The 23,131-nt window shown below is 41.2% G+C and overlaps 1 protein-coding gene across 11 annotated transcripts in view; it reads right to left on the reverse strand.

Annotated features, from left to right (window-relative positions):
* PLD5 (phospholipase D family member 5) overlaps window positions 1–23,131 on the reverse strand; it is a 451,018-nt gene that overhangs the window by 143,286 nt on the left and 284,601 nt on the right. For all 11 annotated transcript variants that reach the window (XM_058430447.1, XM_032136222.2, XM_032136223.2 and 8 more), the window contains one exon: window positions 13,252–13,379. In XM_058430447.1, the coding sequence (XP_058286430.1) occupies window positions 13,252–13,379 (128 nt within the window). The remainder of the gene's footprint in view (window positions 1–13,251; window positions 13,380–23,131) is intronic.

Here is a 23,131-nt window from a genome sequence, read left to right on the forward strand (position 1 = left end):
AAAAAAAAAAAAAGAACAAGGCTGGCAAAACAGCAAATCTAGATTTAGCTTCTGTTTTCAGATGTATAGTGCGTATGTTACTGAAAGCCAAAGTCCACAATGGGCTGGCTGCTTATAAAGTATCATATTTGAATTTGGGGGACTTTAAGAGGAACTTTAACGGAATGGACTATATCTAGGAAAAAAAGATGTGACCAGGATAGAGATTTTGAGACATGTCATATAAGTAAGTCTCAGACTATCATGCCATTTAGAACGTATTCAGGAAGCAGGGGTTAGAGGGACAAATAAAGGAAAACGTCAGAAGTAAATAAGTTTCACCCGGGAATGACCGCCTGATGAAAACCTCACGTTAGGTAACACAAATAGGAGAGGTTAAGTGATGCTCTTATTTCTTCAAGTAATTACATAATTTGAGACTGCCACAGACAATAAAATGGTTTTGGGAGAGTAAAAAAGAGGATTTTCTATTTATGCTTCTTTTGAATAATACTTGCCAAATTTTCCCTTTAAAAATTATAGAAAATATGCATGACTTTGTTATTTAAAATGCAGTCTGCTAATCCATATATTTTGTAAAAAATAGAGACTTCCATCCCCTCATTTGTTTTAAGATGCACATGCAAACAAAAATGACCTTTCTAAACAGCCCGGGTAATCTTCTATATCAACACAGAGACAATTAATCATTTGTCTTCCCTCATTTCATATTTCCTACGGAATATTAATTATTCTTTGTTGTATTTGAAGTTGAATTGCTTTTTGCTTTGCTTTTCATTTTGGTTCTGATATCCAGTTACCTGCATTACCAAGGAAATACTTTCCTAGGAGGTAAAACATATATTTCAAAACTCGTAAATCCTGAGAAAAATGTCAGCTCAGTACTAGCACTGAGCAGGGATGGCAGATGGACTATACAACGATGACCTCCTCCTGCCCACTGGCACATACACTGGGTCTTCGAAACTGCCTCAGTCTTTTGTACTTTTTAATCGAAAGAAAAAGGGACAAGAAGAGGAAAATCAAAGGTGCTTCAAGCATTTGCACCCTTTCTCCTTGTTAATGTCAGGCTATGACCTCAACTTCAGGAAGACCTGAAAGAAATGACTGGGCTTGGCGAGGCAGAGGGAGTGTGACTCTCATCGGTGTCCCGTGAAATAGTTATTGTCAGAAATAGCAGGTATGATGAAATCAGTAGCTTTAGGTTCAGCAAAGAACTATCACCACTCAAGTGCTTGAGCTATTAGATTAAAAGTATCCATATCAGTCAATCTCTTTGCTGTTTCTCCAGCTGTCCACTGAACCTCAGAACTACCCCTTCCTTCCTGACATCCTTTGTTTCTGTTGACAATATGGCTCTTCTCTCACTTGGCCCAGCTCCAGATGCTGAAAATGCTGCCGCCTACTCCCTCTGGCGGAGTTCTCACAGCCCATCAGTCACTATGATGCAGCTCTGCCAGGTCTTTTCCATGTCATGTTACTTCCAGATCGCATAGTCATCATCTGTATTAGTCAGGGTTCTCCAGAGAAGCAGAACCAACAGGACATGAATACACATGTACAGTGGATCCTTGAACGATGTGAGGATTAGAGGCACTGATCCGTATACAGTCAAAAATCTGCGTATAGCTTTGGGCTCCCCAGAAACTTAACTACGAATAGCCTACTGTTGACCAGAATAGTCAATTAACACATATTTTGCATGTACTGTGTATTAGATATTTCTCTAGCTTACAATAAAGAAAGCTAGAGAGAAGAGAATGTTATTAAGAAAATCATAAGGGAAAATATATTTACTATTCATTAAGTGGAAGTGCATCGTCATAAAACTCTTCATCCTCATTGTCTTCACACTGAATAAGGTCAGGAGGAGGAGGAAGAGGATGGGTTGGCGTTCCTGCCTTAGGAATGGCAGAGGTAGAAGAGGTGAAGGAAGGAGAGGCAGGCATATTCGGTGTAATTTTTATTGAAAAAAAGTGCATATAAGCGGATCCATGCAGAGAAAGAGAGATTTATGAGATTTATCTTAAGGAATTGGCACCTATGATTGTGGGGTCTGCAAGTTCAAAATCTGCAGGGCAGAGCAGGCAGGGTGGAAAGTCAGGCAGGTTTCTATATGTTGCAGTCTTGAGGAGAATTTCTGCTTCTTTGGGAAACCCCACTCTTGTTTGGGAAACTCCACTTCAATTGATTGGGTGAAGCCTACACACAATATGGAGCAGAGCCTACTTTACTCAAAATCTACTGATTTCAATGTGAATCACATCTAGAAAATACCTCCCCAACAACAGCTAGACTCATGATTGACCAAACAACTGGGCACCGGAGCCCAGCCAAGTTGACTTATTAAATTAACCTTCACACGCTCATAATTCAGCCCTGCCACTCCCTCCTTAATCATGGCCATCAGCCCGCTCCCCGCTTTCCCCGCTGCTCACCTGGGCACTTTCTCTAGCTTTGTTCCAGTGCTGTCAGGTCCTGGCTCTGATTGCAGGTCTTCGGTAGTTCCCCCTTGGCCTCTAGGACTGACTCCACATCCCACCCTGGGCATCTGCGTCAGTCCCAAGCTGCTTCTTGCCTTTTCCAGCTCTATGTTCCAAGGCTTTACAACTGGGACGCTTTGCTCCAGCAAGAAGTTGCTCACAGATCTTCCAACACCCCATGCTTGTTTCTGACTCTGTGTCTTTGTTCACTCTGTTCCTTCTACTTAGAATACCTTTCTTTTTTCCCCACTCTATTCAACATAATTTATCTGAGATTCATCCATCAACACCTTGTCTTTTCTCATTGGTAAGTAGTTTGCAATTGTATGGACATGCGACAATTTCTTCATCCATCTTTCATGGACATTGACATTTTATATATGTATGTATTATATATATATGTATAATTTATATATATATTGTATATGTATTATATATATGTATTATTTATATGTATTTTATATATATATGTGGGTGCAGTGGCTCACGCCTGTAATCCTAGCACTTTGGGAGGCCGAGGTGGGTGGATCACCAGATCAGGAGATTGAGGCCATCCTGGCCAATGTGGTGAGACCAGTCTGTACTAAAAATACAAAAAAAAAAAAAAAAAAAAAAAATTAGCTGGGCGTGGTGGCACATGCCTGTAGTCCCAGCTACTCGGGAGGGTGAGGCAGGAGAATCACTTGAACCCGGGAGGCAGAGGCTGCAGTGAGCCGAGATTGTGCCACTGCACTCCAGGCTGGGTGACAGAGTGAGACTCCGCCTCAAAATAAAAATAACAATAATAATAATAATAAAAGTATTTCATGGTCAGCCAGGTTTGATGAATGCTGCACACTCTCCACCCTCTTAGAGAGTCACAAAGCACATTAGCACACACAGGCTCTGAGAAATCCCATGATGAAGAAACCCATTTAGATTAAACCCATAGGGTCTCAGTCTTAGGCAGCACAGCCTCCCTTTCTCAGGTAATGACCATAACGATCTCACTGAACTAGCATTTCATAACACACACCTTGGAAAATACTATGCTGGTTATTCTCTCATAAAATCTCTAGTTCCAAGATTAGATGCATCAGTGATTCCAGACAACAAGCAGATCCTCGGCTGGCTGGTCAGTTTGTTCTCCTTGCCCAAGTTACAGGAGGTGGTCTGGGGAGGTTGCTAAGCTACAGGGTCACTATCTGATTTGATCACTAGTATCATACCACCCCTGTGCTCCTGTACCCCAAGGGATGGCCTGTTTTCATCTAAACCTATCAACCTGTACCCCAAGAGGTGGCCTGTTTTCATCTAAACCTATCAACCTGTACCCCAAGAGGTGGCCTCTTTTCATATAAACCTATCAACCTGTACCCCAAGAGGTGGCCTGTTTTCATATAAGCCTGTCAACCTGTGCCCCAAGAGATGGGCTGTTTCCATATAAACCTTTTAATTCTTTCACAATAAAGACAGACCAAGATTAAAATACACACTGATGAAGTTTAAATAGGGCTATTCCTGTTTGTTCTAATTATGCTAAAATGCACAATTTGAAAATCAGTCCTCCCCAGAGATGCCAGATTCTTGTGACCAATGAACCTATTGAAGCCCACCTTCAACTTCTGGCTAATAGTTCATTTAAGAGGATTTGTTTGAAACGTATAAACGTGACTTTTTCTAAAAACATGGTTTTCACATTTTCCTTCCTGGCTCCTCCTATTTCAGCATCCCGCCTCCAGAGCCCTGTGGGTTGAAGACCGCTGTGCTCTTTTCTTTCGGCTTCACACGCTGGTTAGTCTTTTGTTTGCTTTGTCAGCACGGTACTTTTCATTTCCTTCCTGGTGTTTTTAGGTGCTCCTGAATTTCACACACAAATCCAGACCCCTGTGTGGAAAGCCTGCGGTGGTGTTCTCTTTCTTCCCACAGGACTCCCTGCAGCCAGGAATTCTAGGGGAGCACCTGACGCGAGGTGAGGAATATACAGGCATACCTTGTGTTCGTGCACTGTCTGTGGCAACTCTGCCTCAAACAAGTCTGTTGGCTCCATTAGTCCAACAGCGTGTGCTCACTTCATGTTTCCATACCACATTTTGGTAATTCTCACAATATTTCAAATGTTTTCATTAGTACTATATCTGTTATGGTGATCTGTGATCAGTTATCTTTGATGTTACTATGGCAACAGCACAAACTGCACCCATCTAAGTTGGAGAACTGAATCCATAAATGTTGCCTGTGTTCTGACTGCTCCATAGACCAGCTGTTCCCCTGTCTCTCTCTCTCTCCTTGGGCCGCCTATTTCCTAAGACAACAATATTGAAATCAGGCCAGTTGATCAAACTACAATTGGCCTCTAAGTTTCAAGTGAAAGGAAGAGTGGTACATCTCTCAGTTTTGTGGGTTGTTTGTTGTTTGTCTTTGAGGTGGAGTCTCACTCTATCGCCCAGGCTGGACAGCAGTGGTGCAACCTTGGCTCACTGCAACCTCTGCCTCCCAGGTTCAAGCAAGTCTCCTGCCTCAACCTCCTGAGTAGCTGGGATTACAGGCACCCAACACCATGTCCAGCTAATTTTTGTATTTTTAGTAGAGATGGGGTTTCACCATGTTGGACAGACTGGTCTCTAACTCCTGACCGCAGGTGATCTGCCCTCCTCGGCCTCCCAAAGTGCTGGGATTACAGGCATGAGCTACCATGCCCCACTACATCTCTCAGTTTAAATCAAAAGCTCTTAATGATGAACCTCAGTGAGAAAGGCATGTAGAAAGCCAAGATAAGCCAAACAGTTTGCCAAGTTGTGAATACAAAGGAAAAGTTCTAGAAGAAAATTAAAAGTGCTGCTCCAGTGAATACGCAAAGGTTAAGAAAGCAAAACAGCCTTCTTGCTGACATGAGGAAGTCTGAGCGGTCTGGATAGATCTAACCACAATATTCCCTTAAGCCAAGGTCTAACTCAGAGCGAGTCTCTTACCCTCTTATACTCTGTGAAGGCTGAGAGAGGGGAAAAAGCTGCAAAAGAAAAGTTGGAAGCTAGCTGAGGTTGGTTCATGAGGTTTAAGGGACGAAACCGTTCTGTAACATAGAGGTGCAAAGTGAAGCAGACAGTGATGATAGAGAAGCTGCAGTAGTTCTCCAGGAGACCTAGCTGGGATCATTGATGAAGCTGGATACACTACACAACAGGTTTTCAGTGTAGACAAAACAACCTTCTATTAGAAGAAGATGCCATCTAGGACTTTTGTGGGAGTTCAGTCAGGCTTGTGGGAAAAATTTTAAGATGAAGTTATAGGATATACACACAAACCTTCTTGGAAGGCCGGAAGGTTTTGCAATCTTTGATCATTTGTGGGCAGGATGGCCCTCTCCAGGGTGGGGGCAGCCAGGTTAATTACCCACAGGGGTTGACTCAAAGCCTTTGTCAATTAAATCTGTACTAACTAAATGCAAGCATTGCCAGCTTGGAAGGGCTGCAAAACTCTCTTCGGCTCCTAGTGCCGGCCGCCCCCTGGCCTGCTCTTTCACTGAATATCAGTGTCTAAGTATGAGTGTCACCCATCATGCAGCTGAGGTCTGTAGGACAGACCCCCACAAGTGGTGCCCTGCGTGAGGAACACTACAAAAGGATCACGATGGACCCCTCGAAAATGAAGGTGAAAAAGGAACTGCACAGTCAGTAAGTCATTGGTGCCTGCTCAGGATTTCCAAGTTCACAGGGGATTGTTCAGGCTAGGGTTTCATCATGGGACAACAGTTATCAGCTCAACAGAAACAGTATATAGAAGTATTGAAACAGCTGCTTAAAGCTACTGGAGTGTCAGTTTGGCAGGCTCAATTAAGGGACCTAACGCAAACTGTTGTATCCCAAAACCCATGGTTCCCTGAAGAAGGCACACTAGACGTAAAGCTCTGGAACAAGTGGGGAGAAATCTTAAGCATCACATGCAAGGGCAAGGTCCCAGTATCATCTTTAACGCTATGGGCCTTAGTTAGGGCAGCCCTGGCTCCATTATACACAGAAGAGCCTAAAAAGGAGAAGGAGGAAGAACCATCACCTGCTTTACCACCTCCTCTTCCCTCAGCCCCGATATCACCAGGCCAAAATAAAAAAGGGGAAACAGAGGTTTTGCCTAAGCCCCCTCCTCCAATAGATAGGAAAAAGGACAGGGGATATGCTGCGGCGATGAGAACCTGTCTTAAGCAAGCAGCATTAAAAGGAGAGCTCTTCGCCTGCCCAGTAATGCAAGATCAACAAGGCAATCAGATGTATAAACCCATTTCTTTTAACGCTTATTTAAAAATACGGAAAAACATTAAAGGCCAGAACTGTGCGACCAAGTGAGCAGTGGGCAGAAGGAAAGTCTCAGCAGCACGAGGCTTGCAGACCTGGAGCCAACAAATGCTCCCAGGAGCTCGACCTGCACAGCAGCAACGCAATGAGGAGACAGGCCCAGCGTGCAGAAGCTAGCCTGCTGGGGATGGGCAGGAGGCAGGTGCAGGAAGGTCTGTGCAGCAGGCAGCAGCCGCCAGGCAGCGGGGTGGGGGAAGGAGCAGTACAGAAAGAAGCAGCACAGACAAAAAGCGATAGCACCTAAGCAAGTGCAAAGTGGCTGCCGCCCTGGGGCCTGCCTGCTGGGCTCTCCAGCTCTCTGGCCTGTGGCAAAATTTCGTGTGCTCCTTATGTACAAGCGACATCCCAGATTGTAATTCTATGCTAAGATTTGAGTAAAATTTAAAAGTTTTAAAAACCTCCTTCTGATAATGGCCACTGTTATCTCTCTCCTAGCCCTGACGTGGCTCTCTCAAGATCTGATTTGGGTAGAACGGTGTTCTCTGAAGGGAAATTACAGAAGGCCCATGAATTAGATAAAGGGCAGTTAAAAGCTGGACACGTAGAACCATCAAATAGTCCTTGGAATTCGCCCATTTTCGTCACTCCCAAAAAGTCTGGTAAATGGAGACTTTTGCATGACTTACGTGCTATTAATGCCAATTTGCAACCTATGAAACCCCTTCAGCAGGGGCTCCCTTCCCCCGTGGTGATTCCTCACAATTGGCCTATAATTGTTATTGACTTAAAAGACTGTTTTTGTGTGATTCCCCTAGCAGAACAGGACAGAAAAAAATTTGCGTTTACAATACTAGCTATCAATAATGAAAGGCCAGCTTGTCAATTTCACTGGAAAGTGCTTCCTCAAGGAATGCTGAACAGTCATACCGTGTGTCAGTATCACGTAAATCAAGCTTTGCTCCCTAGTAGAAAAGAATTTCCTGATTGCAAGGTTGTTCATTTTATGGATGATATTTTACTAGCAACCCCAACGGAACTAAAGCTTTTAAATGTACATACCTCTGTCATAAAGAATACAGCTAAAAGGTTTGATTATTGTACCCAAAAAAGTACAAATGTCCTCTCTTTGGAAATATCTTGGGTACATACTAACTTCCTGGTCACTGAGACCTCAAAAGGTTAAATACTAGCAATTTACACACCTTAAATGATTATGACACCTTAAATTATCAGAAATTACCAGGCAATATCAACTGGCTCTGCCCCACTTTAGGCATTCCCACTTATAAGCTGCAAAACCTGTTTTCTATCTTAAACGGCAATACAGTCCTGGATTCTCCCAGATATTTAACCCCTGCAGCAAAAAGGGAAATCAAGGAAATAAAACAAGCCATCTCTCAGAGGCAACTAGATTGCATAGACACCCATTATTCCATCCAGTTATTTATTTTTCCCACCAAACACTCCTCTGGAGGGTTAATAGGACAGATGACCCCCCCAGCACTGCGCTTTCTAGAATGGGTTTTTTTGCTCACATACTGGGACTAAAACACTCTCTCCCTATATCCAGTTACTTAGTAAAGTCATCCATTCAGGTCGCAGACAGTATTTTTAGTAGAGACGGGGTTTCACTGTGTTAGCCAGAATGGTCTTGATCTCCTGACCTCGTGATCTGCCCACCTCAGCCTCCCAAAGCGCTGGGATTACAGGTGTGAGCCACTGTGCCCGACCTATACATCTTCTTTTAACTTTTGCATTTATATGATGGCCCACAAAAATTAAAATTGATAAAGGTCCAGCTTATGCCAACTCACAATTCCAACAATTTTGTCACATGGGGAATATCCAACATTCCACAGGCATCCAGTATAACCCCCAAGGACAAGCCATAGTAAAACGTGCCCGTTCCACTCTTAAAAATATGCTCAAAAACAAAAAGGGGGGAGTATGGGTAAAGACCCTGCAACACTATTGGCACAAGCCTTATTTACCCTTAATTTTTAAAATTTAGATGACAAATTTCAATCAGCTGTAGATATGCACTTTGCTAAAACCTCTCAAGACATAAAACCTGCAGTTTTATGGAAAGATGTGAACAGTAGTAATGTGTGGTCCAAATGAATTATTAACATGGGGAAGAAGGTATGCTTGTCTCCACACCCCCTCGGGTCCTCTTTGGATTCCAGCACGATGCATCAAACCATAGCATGACATGGCTAGGACCTAACCCGGTACCAGAAATGAAGAAAATAACCCTATAGGACCCACAGCCCCAGACAATGCACCTTCCTTGGACAACACAGGCCCTGGACAGAATGCTGAAGAAGACAAGTCAGAAGACTGAGCGAATCCTGCTCTGGACACAGACACCATTCACTCCAGATAATTGTTCCTTACTATGCTTTATTAATCTTTTTAAATTCTCTCACTTTACCTGCTACCTGTACCTGCTACACTCTATTAAGCTTATCTTCTAAATCTGCCTTTTTTCAGCCCTGTTATCTGGGGAGACACTCCCTTCCCAGCTTCTAACAACATGACTGCTTGGCCGGAAGGGGTTAACATAGCCCCAGCGGGGTCCCTTAGTAACAGCACACATCAAACTGAAGTGCCAAGTAATGCTGCAGGTCACTCCTTGATTGGAAAAGAATGTTGCTAATTATACTCATGATTGTCTTATGTTATTTGCTAATCCTAGGATGCAAAGTCAGAATAACAGCAATGACCGCCTTGCCTGACAGACCTGCTGCTGCACACAGCTGTATGCTTCAGTCAACAGAACCCAATGCAAAAAACAGAAAAGCAGGAGATGTGGGAGTTCAGTCAGGCTGGTGGGAAAAATTTTAAGATGAAGTTATAGGATAGAGACACAAGCCTTGGAAGGCTGGAAGGTTTTGCAAAAGTTTCAGGATAGGGTTATGGCTAAAAGCAGCCTAATCCTTACCTTGAGTTAATAGCTTGGGACACAGATATAAAGGAATGTAGAGTATTTTATCTAAATAGCTTGTTTACTCATGTGGTCCTAAGACCAACCTTTGATCAACCTCAGGTGCATAATTGCTCTCTACTTGGGAAGTCAGCAATGTCAATTACCCTCTAGTGGTGTTTACTCAAGACCTTTGTCATTTAATCTATACTGAATAAATGCGAGCTTTGTTGGCTGTTCAGGGCCACAACTCTTTACAGCACCTTCTTTACAGCACCTTCCTTGGTGTCTGTGAGTGGCCTGGACCCTCAGCCAAACTGACAGGCAAAATATCTGTGTCAGCGTATGTCTCTCATCCATCGCTGGGTTAAGGTCTGTGGGTCAGACCCCTCCACACTTTCATAGCTAGAAAGGAGAGAATTCAATGCTTAGCTTCAAAGTTTTATAGGACATGCTGACTCTGTTAGGTGCTGATGCAGCTGGTGATTTTAAGTTGGAGCCAATACACATCTACCATCATAAAAATTGTGGGACCCTTAAGAATTATGCTAAATCAACTCTGCCTGTGCTCTATAAATGGAACGAAGCTGGGATGATAGTACTGCTGAATACAGCATGGCTTACTGAATATTTTAAGCCTGCTGTTGAGACCTACTGCTCAGAAAGAAAGATTCCTTTCAAAATATTACTGCTCATTGACAATGTACCTGGTCACCCAATAGCTCTGATGAAGATGGGCAAGGAGATGAATGTTGTCTACATGCCTGATAACACAACATTCATTCTGCAGCCCAGGGATCAAGGAGTAATTTCTACTTTCAAGTCTTTTGGAAGGCTATATAGCTACCATAGACAGTTATTCGTCTGATAGATCTGGGCAAATTAAATTGAAAATCTTCTGGGAAGGCTTCACCATTCTAGGTACCATTAAGAACATTTGTCGGCCGGGCGCGGTGGCTCACGCTTGTAATCCCAGCACTTTGGGAGGCCGAGGTGGGTGAATCACCTAAAGTCAGGAGTTTGAGACCAGCCTGGCCAACATGGTGAAACCCCATCTCTACTAAAAAATACAAAAATTAGCTGGGCGTGGTGGTACATGCCTGTAATCCCAGCTACTTGGGAGGCTGAGGCAGGAGAATCACTTGAACCTGGGAGGTGGAGGTTGCAGTGAGCTGCCACTGCACTCTAGCCTGGGCAACAAGAGCAAAACTCTAAAACTCCGTCTCAAAAAGAGAACATTTGGGATTCCTGGGAGAAGGTTAACATATCAACATTAATGGGAGTTTGGAAGTAGATCCTAACCCTCATGCATGACTCTGAGGGGTTTAAGACTTCAGTGCAGGAAGTCACTGCAGATGTGATGGAAATAACAAGAGAACTAGAATTAGAAGTGGAGCCTAAAGATGTGGCTGAATTGCTGCAATCTCAGGATAAAACTTGAATGTATGAGGAGTTGCTTCTTATGAATGAGCAAGGGAAAGTGGTTGAGATGAAATCTGTTCCTAGTGAATATGCTGTGAACACTGTTGAAATAAAAAGGATTTAGAATATTACATAAACTTAGTTGATAAAGCAGTGGAAGGGATTGAGAGGATTGACTGCAATTTTGAAAGAAGTTTTATTGTGGATAAAATGCTTTTAAATGGCACCACGTGCTACAGAGACATCTTTCATGAAAGGAAGTCAATTGATGCGGCCAACTCCACTGTTGTCTTATTTTAAGAGATCGCCATAGCCACCCTAGCCTTTGGCAATCACCACCCTGATCAGTCAGCAGCCATCAGGCAAAACCCTCCACCAGCAAAAATCTTACATCTACATCTGAAGGCTCAGATGATTGTTTCTAGCAATAAGGTATTCTTAAATTAAGGTAAGCACCTTTTTTTTTACATAGTGCTATTGCACACTTAGACTACAGTATAGTGTAAAGGTAACTTTTATATGCACTGGGAATCCAAAGAAATTTGTGTGACTTGCTTTATTGCAGTGGTCTGGAACTAAAGATGAAATATCTTTGATGTATGTCTATAGAAGCAAACACATACTGACTTCCTAGTTTTCCTAGTTCAACCCAGAGATCAGTGAGTTTGCAGAGCTCAAGTATTGAGCAAGAGTAGTTGGCATCCTATGACCACCACATCATTGCGGATTTGCAATTGGAAAGATTCCAGTGAGTAAAAAGTTTCTTGATGAATTGTGTTGTTAGATTTTGTTAAAGAAAAGGGTGAGAGAGAAAATCTGTAACTTAGCACCCCAGAAAGATAATGAAAGAAAATAATTTTTTCCTAAATGTATTTATTTTAAAAGATCAGTGAAATAAGAGTGAGGGGTTTAGAGTATATGGCTTGGGTTTGAGTTCCAGCTTTGCCACTTCCTAAAAGGTGTCCTTGGGTAAGTTACTTACCTATGTCTCAGCTTCTTCCTTTGCAAGATAAAGTTATAAGAGTCGTATTTCCAAGAAAGAGTTACTGTGAAAATGGAATGAGGTTATACTCTTTACATGCTTAGAAAAATGCCCAGCATAGAGAAAGCCTCAATTCATTGAAACTGTTATTGTTGTTAATTATTTCTTCCACTTACCGTAGATATAAGATAATAATTGATAACAATAATCATTGATTTCACTGGAAAACCTCACAAACTATAAAGCTGATAACATAGGTTTAACTCTTGGAAAATGTATCATTCTTCATGTAATTGTTAGCCTCAACTTTGGTAAATTAAAATCTGTTCTAATGCATAGGTCCTGCTAAGCAATGCTTTATGTCACACTGAAGTAGACCAAGAAAAATTCCACATAGTTGAACATAATAGAAAGGAACACTAATTTAAGACAGATGATTAAGTAGAATAGCATGATCCCAAATTTTGAGAGCTGTGGGGAAATAATGGGCCGGGGAGGAGACAGTATCTGTGTGTAGGTGTGGAGAGGAAGAGGAGGAGAGAGTGTTGGAGTGTTGATTTAAAAAGATGTTCTGAGAAGGTTGGCTAGTCTTCCTAAGTATCCAATGACTAGGAACCTCCTGCCACTGGATGACTAATGGAAAGATGGTGATTTTGTAATCCTCTGTGGATGGCCTCTGACACAAATAAATGCGTAAAAATCCTAAGTGTGTGAAAATGTATTTTCCACATATTTGAAGTTAATCATTTGTTAAGAGAAAGATAACACCTTCATCTTGAGATTAGAGAAATAACTCAAATGATTACTCCTAAGACATATTACTCTCTACTGAATTTGTGTGTTTCCCTCTGTCTCATAGATGATGCAATATCATCCTGAAACTATAGGTCTGGGTGATGTAAATTACACAGCAATCTGCTCTCAGGAATCTGGGAGCAGCCTATGAATTACAAAAGCATTGAAGCAATAACAGTTTTTACTTTTTTTGTAAGATGATCCTGACAAGAATTTATCCTTTCACATAAAAGGAAGATGAGCCTCTTAAAACTACACAGTTAAGAATAATAAAAGCTGTAGGTTTTAGTATCCTTAGCTGCAGTAGCGTGCTTTATGAAGGTGGTAGCTTCGAGGGTGACAGAACATTGAGTTTACATAACATAGAAAGATTACCTGTCCCAGGGATTGCCAGTCCAAACCTGCACTGCCGATATACACGTGCTGTTTGTCCACGATCCAGAAGGAGGACTGCAGCCGGCCTTTGTTGTAAGCGGTCATGTTCATGTACGTCACCTCAGCTCCTAGGAGTTCAAGGAGAGTCTGGTCAGCCTCTGCATCAAGGCCCTGCCTGGGCTGTCAGTCACCTACCAGCGGAAATACTCATGTTCACTATTTGTCCCAATTGACATTTAGGAAAGCTAAATATTTATGTTAGTTTGGTGGAGAGAAGGTCCCCAAGGTATTATTTTGTTCCCTAAAACCAAGAAAACTAAAAAAACAAAAAAAAAAAAAAAGAAAAGAAAAAGCCGGGGGAGATGCCTTTTCCTATGCATATGGCAGAGGAGGTTTTGTATATAGTGACAAGACCACGGCTTCTCAACTCAGATCTGCACTGAAATCCTGGCTCCACCACTTACCATCTGGATGGTGAGATAGGTACATCATATGCAGTTTTCTTTTCTGACTAATTTTAATACAGTTTGCAATCAATATAAGGATCAGTCTTGTGCAGTATCACAGCTCTCCTCAATAAGACGCTGGCCTCATTATGCTTTCTATACATTTTTCACCCTGTGACGCTTTCACTTGCCTTTACTTCTTCATTCCTTCCCTTTATTATTTAATCTGGGTTTGGTCTCTTCTTCGTCTTTATCTGATAGTTTTTTTATTTGTTTATATTTTATTTTTGAGACAGAGTCTCACTTTGTTGCCCAGGCTAGAGTACAGTGGCGCAATCTTCGCTCACAGCAACCTCCACCTCCCAGGTTTAAGTGATTCCCTTGCCTCAGCCTCCTGAGTAGCTGGGATTACAGGCCTGCGGCACCACGCCTGGCTAATTTTGGTACTTTTAGTAGAGAGGGGGTTTTACCATGTTGGCCAGGCTGGTCTCGAACTCCTGACCTCAGGTGATTCACTCGCCTAGGCCTTCCAAAGTGCTGGGATTACAGGTATCTGACAGTTCTTTATTTAAGCAATGATTATTCAAGCTTTACTGAAATGCAACCTTGAATGGTTAACTAAATCACTCAGACTATTGTTAACACCAAAAATATATTTGAAGAGCTGAATGTGACCAATTGTTTTAGGCTTCATGTGGTAGGATCCAGTGTCAAGCCTTTATGTATTACTTCTTCAAATGCATTTACAAACCTCTCAAAAGAAGCATACAGTCCATTTAATGCAAGGGTATTTAAATAAATTTCTGCTAAAGGTCTATTCCCTTTAAAATAATAGACCTATGTGCACATATTTAATGAACTAAGCTATTCTGTCTTCAGGTATTCATTATTAACAAAGACAATATATTCCAGGGGCACACTTCATTGTCCGAGTCTTCGTTACCAGAGGCACACGTAAGACTGTATGCAGAAGGATACATTTCAGCCTATCAGAAGGGAAGGAGAGTAATTTACACTATGAACTTAATGCTTAACTCATAATGCATCTAACTTCCTTGTGGCAGGAGGATGAAAAGAGATGTTATGAGGTTGGGAGAGAATCTCTGAGGGGAAGCCGGCACCCAGGCTGATTTTCTCTGAGGGCAGAGAAGTTTCTTTGTCTTACAAGTGGGGGGCACATGTTTCTCTGCCTCCAGCCACCCTGGAAGAGTAACATCCAAAAAAGAGTTGCAGATCCCCGAGGAGGAACTTGGGTATGGCAGAATGTGAATGTCTAAAATGGGTAGTTACCCTGGCAGGTATGGAGAGACCCAAATCTGCATGGAGGTGTGGCCGGCCCCACAGACACAGCCGCCAGTGTTCCTCAGTAGATAAACAGAGCATTTGTCCTTAGATACGGGATTAGTTCCCTAGGTCTGCCGTAACAAAGTACCCTAATCTGGATGACTTAAAACAGCAGAAACTTATTCTCCGTTCTGGAGGTTAGAAGTCCAAAACCAAGGTGTCAGCAGGGCCAAACTTCCTCTGGGACATGTAGGGAAGCATCCTTCCTTGCCTCTTCTGGTGGTGCCCATTCATCTCTGGGGTTTCTCGGCTTGTAACTGCAGCACTCCCATCTCTGCCTCTGTTGTCCCATGGCGTCTTCTCCTACACCTCTATTTTCTCTTCTTCTCAGGACACTACTCAAGTTGGATGAAGGTCCTGCCCCCCACTACGGTATGATCTTATTACATCTGTAAAATCCCTATTTCCAAGTAAGGTCACAGTCTGCAGTTCTCAGGATTGCATCTTCTACATATCTTTCTGGGGGACACAATTCAACCCCATAACAGAGACCCAAGTCACTTTACCTGGCCATGCTTTTCAATAGCAATCAACTGGCCAGCACTGAGGGAAGCACTTTCTCTTGTCTCTGGGAGGAAGAGAACGAAGGTAACCCTGGTGCTGGCCTCAGATTCCCTGTCAGCATGCACCTTGTCAAGCCTTCCCCTGCTTTCTTATTCTGCCTAGAAACTCCTCGAACCCTCTGTGACACTGGCTGGGCTTCATCTCCTGGCGTGAGACACTGTGTCTGAAACTCGGCCCCATGGCCAGTTGCCATTTGCATCAGACTGTTTAGGAGTTCTCGGAGTCCTCATCTGTTGCCACACAGGTCCCCTGCAGCCCCAGCCTGCTGGCCCCCAAGGCAGCACTGAGTCAATCTGAAGAGTCCACTGGGGATGGTCCCTTTGTACCTCTCCATCCCACAGCCCGTCTACACTGCCCTAAAAGTACCATGCTATTTTGCAATTTAGCTTAAAGAGTTTGACTTCAGAGATGATGGGTCATGTGTAACCCTCCAGCCAGAGCCTTTGCAGCTACTTAATGATGCCTAAAATTATTTTACAAAGGAAAAGTATCATTCCTTTGACAAAGCTTTACTGAATATCTCATATATACCAGATGCTGTGCTATGTAAAATTAGGGACAAAAGACCTCAAGTGACTGATTCAAATTCAGGCATACTAAAATATTGTCTTAGTCCATTTGAGCTGCTATCCCAAAACACCATACTCAACAGAAATGTATTCCTCAGAGTTCTGGAGGCTGTGAAGTCCAAGATCAAGGCATTGGCAGATTTGGTGTCTAGTGAAGGTTGACTTTCTGGTTCACAGATGGCGCCTCCTCACTGTGTCCTCATGTGGTGGAAAAAATGAGGGTCTCTCTCTGACTTCTTCTTCTAAGGGGACTAATCCCATTCAGGAGGGTTTTGCTGCGTTCCTAACCTAGTCACTGCCAAATCCCTCACCTCCTAATACCATCACCCTGGGGGTTAGGATTTCAACACATAAATTTGGGGGGACACAAATATTCAGAGCATAGTAGTGTCATCTTTAAAATGATCAGGATCTGCTCCAGTCCTGCTGCTCAGACAGGAGGGGCACCGAGGAGCTGAGAGATCAGAAAGTAGAGTCTTACTGCTGTATCAGGAAACCCCAAGTGAAGGCCGAGGGCAGGAAAGACAGTAAATGGCTTCACAGTCTGCCCAGGGCCAGGGATCCCTGTACAAAAGCCAGCAGAGCTGTGTGTAGAGATCAAGTAATATGTAATGCTAGTAATTCCCATTTATTGAATACCTGTGTGTGCCCAGTGCCAAGATAGCTACGTTACAACAGTCTCATATGGCATGCTTCATTTTCTCTATTTTAGAACACGATAAATTCCTGTATGTGGTATAAGAAAATCCACTGAAAATATTTATGATACATCTGAAAAAATATATATTTTTGTATGTGGTTCATGGACTATCACTTCCCCATTACAAATTATCTGTTTTTCTACCTAAATATTGATGCTCCATCTAGCTCTGAAGACATATGCTTTTATCTTTATTAATATCTGGATATATATATATATATATATATATAGTTATGTCTAACATGTCCCTCAGTTTGTTCAATATTTTACTTAAGAGAATTTATATTTACATGCACTTTTAGAATATATTTGTTCATTGGTTATAGAAATAATCTTCATCCTATTGGGTCTTTATGTAATATGTATTAGGAAGCGATGGTTAACATACAATGCTGTCTGACTACAAAATATATTTAATGATTAAAAATTATATAATATGCCACTTACTGCATTTATGTGCACAACCTAAATTTGAGTTTATTTTATACTGTTGTGTTAGAATTGCAATTAGCAAAGACATGCAATACAGGCCTGAACATTTAGATAAAAGGACAGAGTAATTTTTCTGTTTTTCATGCATTACATTTATGCAAATACAGACAATATAAAATAAATCAAATTCTTTCCATTTATATTAAAAATTTGACAAATTTTTATAGAAGAGATGACTTTAATTTCTACTTCTAAAATAATGTTAGGCCTTTTTTTTTTTTTTACAATGTCACGTATTTTTAAAAAATGTATAGAATGCCACAATTTTATGAGCACTACCAGAAACACTTCAGATTTTTTACTATACTTATTTTTATGACCCAGAAAACAGGGATCCTACATATTAAAGAGTTATTGTGTTAAAATGACAGCAAGAGCTATGCATAAGAAACACGGAGTAATTTATGAGAGCCACTCATCAGTACTCACGGGGGTTATTCAAGCTTAGTACCCACATGCAAAAGAATGCTGAAAACCAGCCCATTTGTCCTCTTACTGGTTTCCATTTCTCCATGGGAATCACCAACTCACAGGAAGCCTTTTCTAAAATTCTGTGCTAGATTATTCAGAGCCAACAAAGGCTTTGCATTACCAAATAGTTAATACGTTCAAAACTAATATGTAGGTTAGTGACAGTTTTTAAATCCAATACCATTAGAAAACCACAGGTTTTAAGAAAATTATTTTCCATTTATATTAAGGTACAATTTACTTGTAGTAAAATTCACCCTTTTGAGCATATAAGGGTTTTGAAAGAGAGTCATGTGACCATCACCACAATCAGAATGCAGAACAGTCCCCAGGCTTCTTTTGCAGTGACTTCCTCTTCAAACCCCAGCCCTTGGCAACCACGCGTCAGGTTTTGTGTGTGTGTGTGTGTGTGTGTGTGTGTGTGTGTGCATATAGTTTTCCTTTTGTAAGAATGTCATACAAATTGAGTCATAGAGTATGCAGCCCTCTGAATCCCGCCTCTCACTTAGCATAATGCACGTGAGACCCATTCATGCTGTTGTGTGGAACAGTGGTTTGTTTCTCTTTGCTGTTGAGTGATATTTCATGGTATGGAATGCACCACACATAACACATGTGAGACCCATTCATGCTGTCATGTGGAACAGTGGTTTGTTTCTCTTTGCTGTTGAGTGATATTTCACAGTCTGGAATGCACCACACATAACGCATGTGAGACCCATTCATGCTGTTGTGTGGAACGGTGGTTTCTCTTTGCTGTTGAGTGATATTTCATTGTATGGAATGCACCACAGTTTGCTTATCCATTCTCCAGTTGAGAAACATTTGGGTAGTTTCCACTTACTGGTGATGACAAATAAAGCTGCCGCAAACACTCATGCATACATTTTTGCGAGAATGTAGTTTTCATTTCACTTGGGTAAATACCTAGGAGTGAGATTGCTGAGTCATATGGTAAATATATGTTTAACTTTATAAGAAACTGCCAAACTGTTTACCCGAAGCGTCTGTACCAGTTTGCATTCCCACCAGCAATATCTGTTAGTCTAAGTCATTCTGTATCCTTGCCAGAACCTGGTACTACATTTATATAAAGTTTTTCCTTTAAATATTATAGACTTCTGAGATCAGAAAATATCTTTAAATCTGGCTTCATTTAATTAAATATATTTTTAAGACAGCTTTGAAAGCATATTAAGTATGATTAACCATTTTTTTGCTTTTATAAATTTCTTTTCTAACAGGAAAAAAATATGTGTCGGTTTCTCTGTGTGCAGCCCCTGATCCATTGCCCAGAGACCTCCGGATGTCAACCGAGAGATGCATACATCACAACGTGACGCGTCAGGACCATGGCCTAATGGCTGCGCACAGCTGCTGGTGATGAGTCCAGATCTCTGCAGATCCTGCTGCTTTCGGCCCCACAGTCTACTTGTTTAACTGATGATTAATAGGCATTATTAGTAACTCAAAATAATGTTTTTTGATGCCAAAACCAAAAGTGATAAATCAAGAGTATATCCTTCTTTCTATTGTTGCTTTATAAAATACTTTCATGCTATCCAGGCAGTCCTAATTAAATCTTAAACAACAAACAAGGCTAAGCTTCAGAACTAGAAATGTTAAGAGCTACAAATATGCTAACTGATGATGTGAAAAGTCAGGTCCCAGTTGGTCATACTAATCAAGATAAAGTGATGTGGCTAACCTCCAGGTTTTACACGCTTCTTGGGAAGTCAAATGTTAAAAATCAGGAAACTCCAAGTTACTCATTGCAACTCCTTTGAGCTTTAACAGAGATGCTTCATTGAAATTTAATAGAGAATGTTCCTGGTTTGGGAGGGGTTCTGTTTCTTTACTAAACTATTCTTATGCTATTAACCAAAATATCATACTTTATTTTGTGCTTACATATTTCAATGGAAATAATTCTGTGTTAAAATTTGAGAAAATGAAAATATTAACTAAAAAGTTATTTAAAAATTTTTAAAGAAAAAAGTATAATGCCATGATGAATTGAAAATTAATGTTGCTACTTTGAAGAATCGAGTTGATTATATGCACACACATTTTAAAAAGAGGATATTCTTGAGAGCCTTCCTCTAGCAAGACTTTCTAGCATGAAACTTGTTTATCATAGATCTGTTCCAAATCCCATGTGGTAGAGTTAGTAACTGTCTCATCTATAGATTATTCTTTTTCAGGACACTAATGTTTGCCTTGCAGTCAGATTTCAGAGTCCCTCACTGTTTTAATTTTTCATTTTTTTTAAGAGATGGGTCTCACTATGTTGCTCAGGCTGGCCTTGAACTCCTGGGCTCAAGCGATCCTCCAGCCACAGCCTCATAAGTAGCTGGGACTATAGGCATAAGCCACACACCTGACCTCAACACTGTTCTGCCTGTTTGTTTGTTTTGGAGACAGAATCTCACTCTGTCACCCAGGCTGGGGTGCAGTGGTGTGATCTTGGCTCATTGCAACCTCTGCCTCACAAGTTCAAGCAATTCTCATGCTTCAGCCTCCCAAGTAGCTGGGACTACAGGCACACACCACCACATCCTGCTAATTTTTATATTTTAGTAGAGATGGGGTTTCACTGTGTTGCTCAGGCTGGTCTCGAACTCCTGAGCTCAGGCAATCTGCCTGCCTCAGCCTCCCAAAGTGCTGGGCTTTACAGGCGTGAGCCACCGCACCCGGCCCTCTTCACTATTCTTTATGTGTGGATGATATTACATGGGTAGGGCTAAATGTCACCACCAATTTCCTGCAGTACAGATCTGTGGGGACCATCCTTTGATGTGCATCTGTGACATGCCTTTTAGGACGTGACTGTGTTTGTGATTCTACTCCTTCATGATCAACTTAAAAATTCCCAGACTCATATTTTGATTAGAAACAATTCACAGATAATATCAGATATTTGTTGAGCAGGAGTAGTTAATGCATCATCCCAGGATACCCATTCCCATCTAAAACTGCTGAAGAATTATTTATTATCACTTCCATTCCGAATCTTCTCCAGAAGCTTGTTGTTATCTCTACGTTAAACACTAGTTTCTAGGTTAAAACTAGTTTCATAGCTAGTGTTATCAAAACGGAATATTAGATTCTGAAGAGGTTTAACACTGGCGTGTTCACATTTACACATTACACTTACACACGAGGAAGATGGGAGGGAGGACATGAGCAACTTTAAGGAGACAACTAGTTGAAGAATTTAATTCCAGTGAAGATAAAGAAAGTTTAATTCTGCCTACTCTTGAATTGATATAAACTAGATCTATCTTCCACATATCTAGCAGTTCTCTTTCTGTCTCCCTCATAAAGAGGACACAAAATCTTCACAGGGTATTTGTGAGTTGATGTTATGTGTAGTGTATACGTGCATCATTTCTTCCCTGCTGACGCCTTCTTTTAATGGTACCCGATGCACCTGCAGGACACAGAATGGGAAAGCCTAGGTCCCATGTGAAAACATGTAGTCTCTATTTGGTCACAGCTGATTGGACCAAATCAAATGTAGGCACTGACCTAAGCTGAGCCATCCCAATTTCTTCTTTTGGGAATTCAAAATTGAGCCACAAAGTAAGTTACTTAAAAGCAGCTGTGTTGGGGAGTCATACACATACAGAGGCTGGCATGACTGTCCAAGTCCACATAATAGAAAGATAAGTCAAGCTTCAGAGAATGAGGGAGGGAGGGATGGATAAGGAGAGAGAGGAAGGTAGGGAGGGAGGGAAGGAAGGAGAGAGAGAGGAAGAGGAAGAGGAGCTCCAGGAGAGAGCAAACCAGGGTGAAAGACACTGTCCTTGCAACAGAGAGAAATGGTGAATGAGAAAATGGGGGGAGTCCGCCACTGTCCCACTCAAACCAGTTTCATGACTTTCTGTGAGTTCCTCTAAATCTTTAGCATAAATTACTTGTCATTTAAGCTTGTTTCAGAAGGATTTTCTTTCTTTCCTCAGCTATTCTTATGGTATTAACCAGATAATGTTGTACTTTATTTTGTGCATACATAATTTTTTTGAAGTCCCTCAATCTTTATATGTGTGCTTTTAATATTAGACTAAAACTGTTTACTTGTGGCCTAAAAGCTCAAGCAATTTTTAGCAAAGAGCCTGTTGCACAGGTTGCATAAGTAAATGATTCCAATGCCAAAGATTTAAAATAAACATCCTGTCAAAATACTCATCAAAATGGCACAAAAGAAAACATGCTAGTACACTGTGGTTAAGAAACGGAAAATAATGCTCCACATTCCCCATGAATCCCCCATGATGAAATCAAACAATTTATCTCCAAGTTCATTTCCAGTAAGCCTCGTTTTAAAAGCATATTATCAGCAGCTTTAATATGTTTGACGATATAACACATACACCTTCAAGAGAATGTATGTAACTTACAAGTAGATTATAAAGCATAATAAAATGGGTACTTGTGAATCTTCCACCCTAAAAACTAGAACCTCACCAAAATGTACTATTAAAGCTGTGTTTCTCCATACAGATACATGTACGTACATCCTGTTGAAATTGAGTTGGATCTATAGATCAATTTGGGAAGAATTGACATATGTATGTGGCATAGATATTCATTTATTTGTTGATCTTCTCTTAGCATTTTGTTATTGTATGATTTTTGACACTATCACGAATGGAACAGCTTTTTTATTTTTATTTTGTTTGCTCCAAGTGAATAGAAATATAATTGACTTTTGTTTAGGAGTCTCATACACGGTAACTTTCTTAAGCCGCTATTACTTCTTGTATTTGCTTTCTAGATTCCTTGGGATTCTTTTTTTCCTAGAATATCATCGCCTCTATAAACTGAAGCAATTTTATTTCTTCTATTCCAAAATGTATTTGTTTTCCTTGCCCTATGTCACTGGTAAGACCTCTAATAAAATATTGACAAAAATGAAAAAAAAAAAAAAGCTGTGTTTCTCAATTAGGGTCCATTCAGTTCCCCAACCTACCCACTGCCCCATCCCCAGGGGACGTGCAGCAATGCCTGGAGACATTTCTGGTTGTCGCAACTGTCAGAGGGATGCTATTAGTATTTAGTGGGTAGAGGCCAGAGATGCTGCTAAACATCCTACATTGCACAGGATAGCCCCCAAACAGCAAACAATTCAGCTCAAAATGTTGACAGCTTCAAGGGTGAGAAGCCCTGCATTAAAGCTGTGTGTTTATGCCTAATCCCGTATCTCTACCACTTTCCTGTAACACAACCACTATTTTAATTCAGTATTTAACATTATCTTATTTCTAAAATATAATTTATCCCATATGTGT

The sequence above is a fragment of the Hylobates moloch genome, unplaced genomic scaffold (assembly GCF_009828535.3).
Source record: "Hylobates moloch isolate HMO894 unplaced genomic scaffold, HMol_V3 SCAFFOLD_18, whole genome shotgun sequence".
Taxonomy (NCBI): Eukaryota; Metazoa; Chordata; class Mammalia; order Primates; family Hylobatidae; genus Hylobates; species Hylobates moloch.